This window comes from Pinus tabuliformis, chromosome 1_1 (assembly GCF_031772625.1).
Source record: "Pinus tabuliformis cultivar Carrire ecotype Pingquan chromosome 1_1, CPIR1, whole genome shotgun sequence".
Lineage (NCBI taxonomy): Eukaryota > Viridiplantae > Streptophyta > Pinopsida > Pinales > Pinaceae > Pinus > Pinus tabuliformis.
In genome coordinates, this window is record NC_142297.1 from 839,623,468 (window position 1) to 839,637,144 (window position 13,677).

Here is a 13,677-nt window from a genome sequence, read left to right on the forward strand (position 1 = left end):
GTACTATTGAGATGATTTGATCTTGTTAGAAATAAATTATTAGTATATAAAACCAAATATGAAAGACATATCTTCAACCTTGAAGAGAGGTTGGTATCCGCAACAAATGTCCATCAATCCACGTATACCAAGCCCAAAGGACTTGCTTCAATCCACAATCATGAGTCTCCTACTCATGTACCTCAAAGCCTAAGGTAGCTCCAAGTATGATTCTTCCTTAAGTATCATGGAGCAAGTAAACTTCACATATATCTGATAATAATGCATCTGGCAACATGTGTTAGGATCTTATAACAATCCTTCTCCCTTTGACGGCATGTCACTTAATATCGTGAAAGCATTTAATATTGTTGCATCTTGTCATCTCGATGGTTTTTGCATTAAGGACCTATAACATCTCATCATAGTGTTGTATTCAATCTAACAGTCTACTCCCTCTGAATAGGAAGCCTCTTCAGTCATAGTCATCAACTCTGGAGGCTGCAATCCTCCCCTCGAGGTTTGAGTTGTTGTTTATTTTCAAGTGCCAATCAAATAATGGGATGGTTCTACATCCTTCTCAATCTCGATATTGAGGATTAGGTCCATACATTCATCTAATGTACTTGTAGACCCCAAAACAAAAGCAAGAGCAATAATGGAAAAGTAAATAAACATAATGAAAGTGTACCTGATGATGAGGCAACATTGTTTTTCTTCTCTAAATATGAGAGTGTTTCCTTATTTTTCCTACGCTAGCTCCCTCTTGGAGCTAACTCTTCTTGCATCACTCTTCATCTTGATGACCCTCAAGATGGATCTACCTTCCTTGAACACACCCCTTTGACGAGGATTGTAGGAAGCTCACAATGCACCCTTGATCCTGCTTCCTTCTGGTCATGAGGCACCACTGTTCATTAACCCAGTAAGAATACTTCCTCTTGAATACCACATGTATCCTTAATCTCCTTCATTAGCAACCAAGCTCAATTATCTATGACCATTGGATCTGCATCATGCCCTCTCCTAGGGTTTCTCTGAATCTGTCATAGGATTTTCATCGATCATATCATATCATGAAGTTTCTAAATCACACTAGGGATCCAATGTGATAGAACCCAAGCCTTAAGGCCACTCCTATAGTTTCTCCCAACCCTAACCTTTATTTGTAAGAACAAGAGCACCCTAGGGTTTCCTTCAAACCCTAGCATTCTTTTAAGTCTCCAATATCTTCATCTCTTCCACTCTGCTTGATCATGAAATCCATCATAGGTTTCTACATAGGGGTGATCTCAATGACTTTTCTTCAGCCCATCCCTAATACCATGTTAATTTTTAGGGCTAGATTGTTCTCTATTGTGGATAATTGCATTTTTTTACTTTTTCAACCACTTACACATTACATTCACCCCATAACATCATATCACCATTAGCAATTATGTAGACAGAACAATAACATCAAAAATGCAATCGAACCGTAAGGAACAATAGAAGAAAAGCATACACAATAGAGACACTAGGATTTAGGTCAGAGACCAATGCAAAACCCCCACAAGGGGGAAAAACCAACCAAATTCTTCTTCTCAAGTATTCATCAAATGTTCAACTAAGATGCAATGTATAAATATCATGAGAAATAAGTATTTCAACATCAATCACATTACGCCACCTACGACCAACCTTGGATCATTCAGGATCCTCATAAAATAGCAACACATACTTATCAAGGAGGCATTCATGAGACTTCTGATAGGGTTGCCTCCATATCACTGAAGATAGCATATATCTTCGTCACGATCACTATCATCAAAATCATAAGAATCACTATCTTGCATTAATGTCATGAGGGCAAGTTCGACTGACATACTTCAATGTCATACCACATCCAGAAGAGAACTGACATACATCTATGTCATGTCACAATCATATATCATTGTCTAGAGGTCTTTTTCATACATCAAGGTCATGAGAATATTCTACCATACTTTACTGAAGATATATCATCACACTAAAGATATCACTGTCATATAAACACTAGAGTCACAACTATACTTCATTGTTATAAGCACATAAGGCACTGCAATCCTTCACTATCATGAACACATAAGGCACTGCTATACTTCACTATCATAAACTCATAATGCACTACTATGCTTTACTATCATAAACTCATAAGGCACTACTATACTTTATTGTCATAAACTCATAAGGCAATGTTATACTTCACTGTCATAAGCATATAACATATTGCTATACTCACTGTTATAAACACATAAGGCACAACTATACTCACTGTTATAAGATCAAGAATTATAGCCCAATCATAAGATCAAGAATCACGACCATGCTTCTCTCTAGAACAGGTATCAATACCATTCATCATTGTCATACATTTCAAGGATTACTGTCATTCATTAATGTTGTAGGCGCAAATACTACTTCCATTCATCATGGTTATAGACACAAAGACTACTTCCATTTATCATTGTTATAAGCACAAGACTTAGGGCACAATATTCTGCCTACTTAATTGAAACAAGTTTGCCCTAAGCCTCCAAACTAGAGCAAACCCTATCACCTAGAAAATCTTCAAATCAGAAAGACAAACTACTTACCTTTTCAAGATGTCTTCCTGATATCCTTGAAATCAAACGAATATGAGCACAAATCTCTTAACTGAACTACGACCTATGTCACAGACTTCCATGGCTAGGGTTTCCTCAGACATAACATACTTGCATTAACCTTCTTTCAACCCTTGAACTTGTTGTGTTGGACTCTTAAGACATGCATGTCACCTTACTCCTACTCTTTAACATGCCTCACAACACTCTAAGACAATCCTCTATTAGGTGTTTCAACGCTCCAAAAGGTACAATACCTCTTTGTCTATATCTTAGAAAATTAACAACAAAATGTGCCCAAAAATTTGCTTATCCATATGGTTAGCATTCTACTAAACTCGGCCCAGATCATTCACAAGAAAAAGACACCAAGATAGACCTCCTCTCCACTTCAACTAGACTTGATAATGTTGTGACTTCCTTAGAAGTTATCTCTCCAAAGATGCGTTGCAATTGTATGCGTTAATGAGCTTCCAAGGCCTCTAATTTATACAATTTGGTGGAGGAGGCAATGGGTGTCTTTGGAGTCAAGGTGCCCATCAATTTGGTAAAGCTGACTTGATGAAAACCCTTTCAATTTACACTTAAGTATATTTAAATAAATTTACCAATTACATTGGTGATTGCTTGCCCAAGTAAAATTGTCACATTAAAGAGGAGTTCAAGAACACATTAATAATAATATTTTCCTTTAACCAGTTTGAATTCTTCCTTGGGGCAAGATGGACTTCTTTTGGGGCAATTGGATTTCTCTTGGGGAAATTCATCCTAAAGCTGCCAATTCTCAATGCTTCCGTAGTCTTACTTAAAATCAAAATGTCATTCAATTATATAACAACAAACTTTCTCAAACATGGTTTCAAGACTTCATTCATGGGTCTCATAAATGTGCTAGGGGCATTAGTAAACCCAAATGACATGAATAGACATTCAAATAATCCATCCTTTGTCTTAAATGTTGTCTTCTACTCGTCACCTTCCCTTATCAAAATATGATGATATCTATTTTTCAAATTGGTCTTTGAAAAGTACTTGGCTCCACTCGAACAATCCATGAGGTCATCCATCCTTTGTAAGGGAAATATATACTTGATAATGATCTTATTGATAGCCCATGAATTTGTAAACATTTTCTATTCACCTACTTTCTCTTGTGTTGACACTATTGGTATAACGCAAAGACTTAAACTCTCTCTTATTAGTCCTCTGTTAAGCAACTCTTGTACCTTCCTATTCACTTCACTTTCTACTAGAGTAATATGATAAGGAGATTTGTTAGGCAGACTTGACCCTAGCATCAATTCAATCTAATGTGATATACTTCTCATGGTAGGTAAACCTACTAGCAAATCATTAGCAACAATCTCCTCAAATTCTTTCAACAAAGGTTGAATCTACAGTGATATAGAGCTCATTTTCCCACCTTGATTTTGTTTCAACATTATCACCAAACAAAAATGAAGCTTCTTCTGTTACTTCAAAAATTCCTTAGTTGAACACAACATAACCTGGTTGTTACTACTGTTCACCTCTTAGTTGCTACTTCTTCCTGTTCTTGTCCTTGCATTTTCTAGCAATGGTTCCAACTTGTATTATTGTCCAATCTTTATGAATTCATAACTATTCTTCCTGTCATTGTGGAAAACAATTCTATAAAATAGCCATGGTCTTCTTAGTAGTACATGGCATGCAACACTCTCTACTACATCACATAAGTCTTGTTCGCTGAAGCTTTCAATTTAAAAATTTAACAAGCACTGCTCTGTCATGACAACTTGTTGTCCTTTTTGGAACCACAAAATCTAGTGTGGATTGGGAGGGGTTATACATTTTAATTTTAGTTTCTTTTTAAGTTGCATTGATACCAAATTTTTTGTACTTCCACTATCTATGACTATATTACAACATTTGATTTGAACTCTACATTTAGTCTTAAAAACTTTCCTCTTCTATTCAAGTTCTTTTGTTGTCATCATTTTAGGTTTAAGCGACATCCTCCAGCACATTAAATTCTCACATTGTTCCAATTGAAGGACCGTTACATTTTCACCAATAGTGGTTGCCTCATCTCCTTGTGACTAGTTGTTCGGGCTTCAATTCTTATTTCTACATCATGCTTTTTTGAACATTCAAATGCCTTATGCCCCTCTACTCCACATTTGTAGCAAGAATATACTTACCTTTCCCTCTTCTAAATCCTCCACCTCTTCTAGTGTCATTTCCTTGTTTATCACTTTGGTTAATGATGAATTCACTTTCCTTGTCATTTCCCCTAGCAGTACTTGCTCTACCCCTACCTCTAGGTCATTTTCCTTGTAATTTCTATGGTGCCTTTTTTCTCAATCTTTTGTTCCACCTTCAAGGCAACTTAATAGGCTTCACCTACATTCCAAAAGAAACATGTGCTCATCTCATCTTGAATCTGATATTTTAATCCATTCACATATATGACTGCTCTTTGATATTCTAGTTCTCTAATCCCTAATCTAAGTCACAGTTTAAAAATTTTCTCAATGTACTCCCTGATAGTCAACTCTTTCTTCCTTATGTTTTGTACTTGCTTACACAAATTCTATTGGTAATTAGTGTTGAAGAATATAACTAGTGTCAATCTTCATAATTATATTTGTCAAAAGAAATTTTATTATTAAAGAAAATGATTTATTAAAGCATGGTTTTCATGCTTGGGTCAATGTTTTCTAGGTCAAAGCCTCCATTGAAGGCTCCTAGGTTTTGTATTTAGTCAAGAGCGTCATTGTCACTTTTATTAAACCTTTCTTGGGCTTTTGTATCATGTAAAAAGAATTAATTGAGTCAAAAAGGTCATTAGTCACCTCCACACCAAGTCGGCCCTGTCCTAATGAAGTCCACCTAGATCAAGGGAATTCGACCCAGCAGAAAGGCTATATATAAAGAGGCAACTTGACCTATTTGATACACACACTCATCAAGTTTGATATACAAGAAGAAGACATAGAAAAGAAGAACGAAGTAGTTGGAGAAGGAACGAAGAAGATAGGAAGACCTAAAATGAGTTCTTGGGATATCTATCTCTCACACGTGAGAAGTTTCTGGGCAATTGTTGGCGCCAAAATTATGAATCTATTGTAGGTGTAAAATTTCGAATCTACTGCAGGTCCAAAATTCTGTTACTGGGGGCCGAAAATCTATAGCCGGGGATTGAAATTCTGGATTGTAGCTGCTCCTGTGAAACTATCATTTGGAGACTTTGACAGGGATCATGTATTGGAAGGAAGGGCTGACTTGGTGATTGGAGGAGGTCTTTGTCTAGGTCGATAAGGTCTTGGATTGTCTCATCTTGATTTGAATCTACTAATGGAAGAGTTGGACGGGGTTTTTCCCTCAGAGGGGTTTTCCCCTCGGAGGGGTTTTGCCTTGGTTGATTGTCTACCTCTTGTGTCTCTTGTTCTTGTGGTCTTTATATATATTTAATTTGGTGATTGCTTGATGAATGATAAACTAATAAAGAAGTAAAAGAAGCCAACATAATTCACAAGTAATTATCAAGAAAGAGGAATCAAACCCTAATTCCTATAAGCGTTGATTTCTCAACAATTAGCCGGTAGGAATTTCACCATAATTTTGCTCGTCATCTTCCTCAAGGTTCTAATCTTCTCCTGCTGGTTGTCTAGCCTGTCTTTTTGTAGCATATCCCACCAAAGTGCAACATGCCCCTTTAATTTTGTCAAGGGAAATAGAATGTGATTGGGATCCTCATTAGAGTAATTTTGAGGTAAAAAATGGGCTTCAAAACAAAATATGTACTAACAAATTCAACTTTAAAAGAACCCATAAGATTCAAAATGATGATGCCATGTCCATGGTTAAATATTTTTGGAGGGGAGATAAGAAAACTACTTTTTTTATTGTATTTTCAAAGTATCTTCGTATAGGTTTATTCAAATGTCACGTTTAAGCACCCCATTGGATGCATAATTTAATTCCACATCCAACCAATACCCACTCACATACTTTTGAGTAAAACCACACCGAAAAAAACATGTCTAAATACACTTTTTCATGTATTTCCAATTTTTTTTTCATTGTGGGTCTACTCAAAAGCATGCATAATTGGTACTAATTGGACGCAAAATTTAATTTTGCATCCAATGGGTGCATACAATTGACATTTTAGTAAACCTATAAGGAGATAAGTCGAAAATACAATAAAGAAATAGCTTTCTTTATTTCCCTTTAAAAATTCATCTCTTATTTTATTATTTTAACTATTATTTTATTATTTTCCTTACGAGACCCATTTTAGACCTCAAAATTCCCCTATTGAAACATTCTTGTACTCAAAAGTACCTTTCAAGCTTCTCTATCCAATCAACGAGAGTCTTGGCCTTTAAACTACCATCATAGTATGAAACTAACACCTTTGCACTACCTCCACCCTTTAGACAGGATATAAAATGTACCGTTAGGTCCACTTCGTCAACTTTTCTCTCTTCTTCAATGTTATCTTCTGACTTTGAGTCTGTTTCAACATCCCCAACTCTCCTATTTTCCATATCATCTATTCTCCTTCTCAATTCCTCCAATTCTTAGTTGCTCACACCCTCTTGTGTTGCTCCTTCTCTACATGGCGGAATTCCTGCAGGTTGTCTAGTGGCCCTCAACTTGACTATCATTCACAGGCCTTGTCTGGGCTTGTTTTCTCACAACTTGCCTTCTAGCAATTGCATTGAACAGCCTCTCTCTTGTCCTTCCATAACCACACACTACAAAACCACTAACAAGAGATCAATCTCTATAGCTTAAACCAGCTCTGATACCACTCGATGCAAGTGACCATTACAAATCCTGCACATAAACAACTACATAAACTTGGTCTCTGCCCACAAAGCACACAACTACTTGTATGCTAGCGTTAACAGAAATTAAAAACTGACCAATGCAATGAGAAATTGAGAGTTACAAGAAACAGGATAAGAGACAACATCAATTTTTGTTTCTTATTCATATAAACACCAATTTATTCTTATGATTTGTGTAAATTCCTACTTTGCACTATGACTCTGCATATGCACTATCTGTTTCACCACCAGACTCAATCAGCTATTCTCCATATCTATTAATCTTCTCTTTGTTCCTCCATTCCTTCTCCCCAGCTCCATGATCTCTTCTATTCTATTCTTTTTTTTATCCTCTATTTGTTTCTCTCTCAAAAGATAGGTTGACGCGCAGCGATTCAACTTCCTCATCTGTTTCCCAAACTGATTATTATGTTCTCGCATAGATGGCCCACCGATTTTGCCATGAAGTCCTCATAAGACACGCATAATGGCAACAAGGTATGATCTAAAGTGTTGTAGCAGAGTTGCAACACTTGCAACACATCGAAGTTGCAACACTGTAGCAGCAAGTTGGAGTTGCAGCACTGTAACATGCAACACTCTTATCTCATCCTCTAAACTACGAGCTAAAAATTGATGGATGCAAATTTCTCTAGGCCAAAGATGCTCCTGCATCATAAAACCTTTTGGTCAAAGACTCTCAAGCCCATTAAAGACATTCCCACGCAGTTAAAAGAGTATCAAGAACAAATCTGCCTTTTGAAGACATTCCCACGCAATTAAAAGAGTATCAAGAACAAATCTGCCTTTTATAAATCCAGTGTGTTCCTTTTGGACTATTTCAGCAACTAACAGCTGAGTCGCCCCATTGCATTGCATTTGCTTGAATTGGGGTGTGAACTGCGTTCTCTACTTTAAAGCTTTGCATGTAACAAAAAATAAAGAGAGACATCTTCTTGGTCATTGAATATATTGAAATTTAATTTATGTTATCAATTTGAGTTTTCATATTTGAATGATATAATACGAAGAGAATATCCGAACCCTAAAACATGGATTGAGGTATAGAATAACATTCTCACAATCTACTTGAACTGCATTGTAAAGTCCACTCAATTGCATTTAGGGTTCATTCTCGTCGTACAAATAAAATATCGTGAAATATACTCCCAAAAGAATATTTGCAAAATTGATCCATATTCATGAAGGTGTCAATTCCTCAATCACAAATTTGTGTTAGCCTTTTACTAGTCTTTTAGGTTGCACACCTAGAACTAGTGCTCTTTCATCTCCCCATTCAACAAAAGCCCAATTACAAAAGTATACGGCCTAGAACATACAAAAGAATATATGTGGGATATATATATGCTCTTTTAATACAGAATAGAGACATCTTCCATCGTAAATCTGATGTGCGTATGGGAGACCTCCAACAATGACAGGAAAAATTGGTATTTTATGGATATGATTTGAACAGGATAGATATAATGAAGCTCCATATCTCTCAGTCAGGGATAATGTCCTAAGCTTATGATTTCTTGTGCATATCAAACTGTGACACTAAGGTAATTATCTTTACCAGATAACGCGTCCAAGATGACTATCAAGTATATTCTATGTTATATAATGGAAAAATAGATACAGATTTTAACTTTTTCCATTTTTCGATCTTGTGGATATAATAGGTTACCTGGAACCCTTTGTATTTGATTAGTTCTTTAATACGATCCACAATAAATAATACTCCTTCCTCATCAAAGTAGCCCTTATCTCCAGTATGCAGCCATCCTTCCGTATCTAGTGTCATTTTAGTTGCACTGGGGTTGTTAAAGTATCCTGCAAGTTATATAATATAACTCAGATATTTTCAAATTTGATCCTTTCAGAATATCAGCACTTTCAACACATTGCACTAGAAAAATACCAACTCCTATCTAAGGTAATTCAGCCAAAATAACATACATATAGTGCATTCTTAAATTACAGCCAACATGGTTATACAACAGTTTTATATATTTTATAATCACATGACACAATACACCTGGTTTTCATCAGAAAAACACTGGATAAGCTGTTTTATTGTACTAGAGAATGAAAGTCTGCCGTCTCCACGAAGCATTTAACCGAAGTGATATATCGTAACAAAACACAAATTTAACATTTATAGCATTCGAGAAGATAAAATACCAATGGAATAAAAGTAATACTTGGGTAACATACTAAGTTGCACAAATATAAACATGAAAGGGAAAGGATACGGTATCCGAAAAGGATATAGAAAGTTTTAAGAAAATGAGAATATAGTAGGGTTACGATCTGACACACACATACGTAAATGTTAAAATACATATGAGACAAATTTCAGAATATCATTCCTGAATTTCAAATTTCGAAATAAAGCTAAAAGGACAGATAATTAAGGGAAGCCCAGGCTCTCTATGTATAGTCTAATATGTAAGCAGGTAGTTCTATGGATTGTTTTTACAATGTTTTTTCCCGTTTTAACAATCACACTATTGGCTAAAATCACTCATTCCCTGGCCGAAACACCCGTTTAAACAGATGATAGAGTGCTTCAAAATTTTGAAATGCCACTGAGACAGCCACATTTCACAGGCATTTTGTACAAAGATACTACGTACACACCTCCTCCCATTTTTTATGGATGCTATTGAGTCATGGTTGGAGACTGTTTAACTCAAGCCCTCAAGTTTATTACCCCTTTTAGGGCTTCCCAGCCTTTTCTATATTACGGATATCACTGCCAATATTTTCCCTGACAACCAAGTGCAAGGATGAGTCTCATACACTCATTAAGTTGCTTTCCTAGTTGCTTTAGCATTATCGTGCCACCGAGCAAGTTTCCCTTTGCTGGCTAAGGTAGGTAGATAAGATTTCATTGCTTTGGGTAGTTTTAAGCTCAATGTTACTTTCAGTTTTTCCGCCTACATTGCCTTTGTTTTATTTTAGTGCGAAAGCAAGAGTTGTTATGGAACAAAAAAAATATGAAGACATGTTTTGTAAGATGCACCATTGGACTCCATAGTCCAATGGACAAAGCATAATTATGACCAGAAATGTAAGATTGGTCTTCATAATTGAGATGTTGAGGTAAATCTAATTTACCTCACAGGGAGGTAATATCTCCAAGGGAATGTTATAGCTCAAAGCTACATGCTTGTTTAATGCCAACAAATTCCAAAGTATTGCCACTAAGCCAGAAGATTAAAGGGTTATTGTTTTATTCTCAAAACCCATGGACAGCCCCTTCGGGAAAAATCCTTCCACATAAAGGTGTTGGATCAAGGCCCCTTATAGTCTTTGGATGAGTTTGGGGTGGGTAGAAACACATCATCCACCATCCTATTTATAAGGTAAAGACATTTATTAGGCAATTGGGGTTCCAAAGAGCCTATCCTCCACCCCCTAAGTTGGGCAATTTACAAGGTTGCATAAAGCCCATCCTCCACCCCCTAATCCTTCGTTGTATGACATGGACCCCTCATCGCATCTACTACTCCCCACATCCATCTCCCTCCTCTAGCCCCACAATCCACACTTGACTCTCCACTAATGCAAGATCTGAACCCCTCATCACCTCTCTTGCACTCCATATCCAATTCCTTTCTTCCACCCTATACTCCCATTCCATCCTCATTCCTTCATCTTACACTTTGCAATTGACTTTCGCGACAATCTAGGGTGGAGGTAATCCATCTTCTCCTTTCATATGTTTTCCATTTCCCCACATTTCATTCACCTTTCCTCGATCCTCGCTTCACTTTCTCACAGGGAAGAAGACATGGGGAGAGGAGAGTAAGTTACACTTCCTTCCACACTTTGACTCTTCTCAACATCCCATTCCACATTTCCCCACATTCTACACCAACAATGGACTATAGACTTTAACACAAGGTCGATGACGAGTTTACAAGTACCAAGGATGAAATGGTGATGCCAGGTGGAAACTATGACTTGAATGGATCCATGCAAAATCAAAATAGTTGAGTGCTAATTATTTGGTCATTTGTGCTCAAAGGCCCCGATGAACGTTTGTGCTTGAAACCTATCTTAGAAACCTTGTTTGTGAAAAAACGGTTAAGGAAAATGAACGTGGAATTATAATCAAGCAAAGGTATGCATAGAAGCTGAGCTTATTGCTTTGCCCTCAACACTCCACATGAAGACATGGCAGACTTCAAGATGTAGTCAAGGTAAGTGTACATAGAGATTTTGGTCATGGGTAGGTGTGGATAGAAAGAAGGGAGCTTGTTGCTCCATGTTTTTCACTATACAAAAGGCAAGAAAAGGCACACGGAGTTGTAGAGGTGTTAATGAAGTCAGAAGGAAGCTTGTTGTTCCACACTTTGCATGAGTCATGTTGCCACAAAATCTAGCAGGCCTTGTGAGAGGCGTTACAAGGAAAAGGCCAGACCTTGTCACAACAATGGGGAAGATTGCCATTGTCACTTCAGATATCTTCCTCCTATTCTCTAGTGGAGCACCACAAGGGAGGTTTCCCAATGACATCTAAGGGTTATTCTATATTATATGACCCAAGGTGATATAGACATAGGCTACGTGAAGACACTCATTAATGGACAAAGGCACAACTCTTCTTGTAAAGTAGATGTGTATCATACACCAAGCCTAGGAATGACACATATGACCTAGGGTTTCAAGGTATGTAGCATCAAAGGTGTTTCTATGCATACATGCATCAAAAAAGGGGTTTACAAATGATGTAATCAACAAAGGAGAAAGGCAACCCCTCAAATTAATCCCTAAGTCAAAGCCCTAGCTAGGGTTAGGGTTTTCTAGGGTACAAATTACTTAGAGGAAGATGAAGTCAACCCATCCAGGGAGAACTTAACCATGCAAAAACTAATTTTTTAGTTAAATGGGTCAACAAGTTTATATTCAAGTCTTATTACATCCAACGCTCATCTACAAATGCCCTAATTAAATTTGGCCCTACAAAAATTGCCCTAGTGGTTTGCCTTGAAATTAGAAAAAAAAAAAGAGGAAAATATTTATGTTTTGAAGATTTTGGTTAATTTAAGAGATAATGGATAGATGCTTGGAGTAAGGGGCAAAACCTCTTGTTTTCACGTGTACAGACCCTAGCTATCTTTTTTGTGAGGGGAGATATTAAAAAGGGGAAGCTCCCTAGGAGGTCTCTAAGAGGTCCCCTATAGATTTCAAGTTAGAGAGATTTAACATGCAATAATCAACTACGCTTTTCCATAAATAGTATCCGCTTAGACATGGAACAAATTAAAACCTTATCAATAAATAATTACATGAAAAACAATAAAGATTTGCAATAAAACCTCCTTCAATCCCAAAAGGACATCCCTAAGACAAAAACCAATCTCCGATGGCAATAGCACCATAAAGGTCACATCTTCACAAGTAGTGAGTTTACACAACGCTAAGTCGATCTCTCAAGAAGAGGCCAAAATCCAAGAGTGATGATGAAAAAGTATAAATAAGTGATCCTCAATATATATAAGGTCTATTACTCAAAAAAATTAGCCTAAAAGACCTATCACATGTTTAATTTTGAGTGTACAAGAAGAAATTGGGTTACAAGCCAACCTAATAGGTTAACATAACAAAAATAAGCCACAAAATCCCACACGTGAGGGTAAAAACTCTCCTCTAGCAAGATGTCATTCCCTTTTTGGGCAATAAATGCTCTGAAAATGCATGGATTGGGCAAGGATGGATATCCGATCACCATAATCAACTCAACCCTTGAGGGGAAGCCCTCAAAATGCCTCCATGTGTCAAAACCTTGTTTTGGGTTCCCTGCATCATCTCTGTGGGAGCTAGAAGGATGACATGGCACATTCTCTTAAGTGTTGGGGGTCCAGGTACACAGCCTCCCTTTGTTATCCTGGGGATGACCAACATCATTTAGACTCTAGATTTGTAACACTACCTACCAACCCCTTGTACTATGGAAGGTGTTACTAACGTTTTATCTTCAATTTCTCAATGTTTAACAATGTAATGGGTTACAAAAATGCCATTTTCTAAAAACTTGCGGAAATAATTGTTAATGTAGCCATCATGTCCAGCTTGGCAAGAGATTTACGACGATGCAAATTTTTCGTTGACAATTTCTCGATGTTTAACAATGTATTGGGGGGTTACAAAAATGTCATTTTCTAAAAACTTGCGGAAATAGATGTTCACGTAGCCATCATGTCCAGCTCCGCCCGAGCTTTCTGATGATGCAAATTTTT

The 13,677-nt window shown here is 36.9% G+C and overlaps 1 protein-coding gene across 1 annotated transcript in view; it reads right to left on the reverse strand.

Moving 5' to 3' along the window:
• The window catches only part of LOC149216773 (putative CoA ligase CCL7), a 123,347-nt gene that overhangs the window by 17,083 nt on the left and 92,587 nt on the right, over positions 1 to 13,677 (reverse strand). Inside the window, exon 3 of the mRNA XM_089392843.1 lies at positions 9,114 to 9,259. Within this exon, the coding sequence (XP_089248969.1) occupies positions 9,114 to 9,259 (146 nt within the window). The remainder of the gene's footprint in view (positions 1 to 9,113; positions 9,260 to 13,677) is intronic.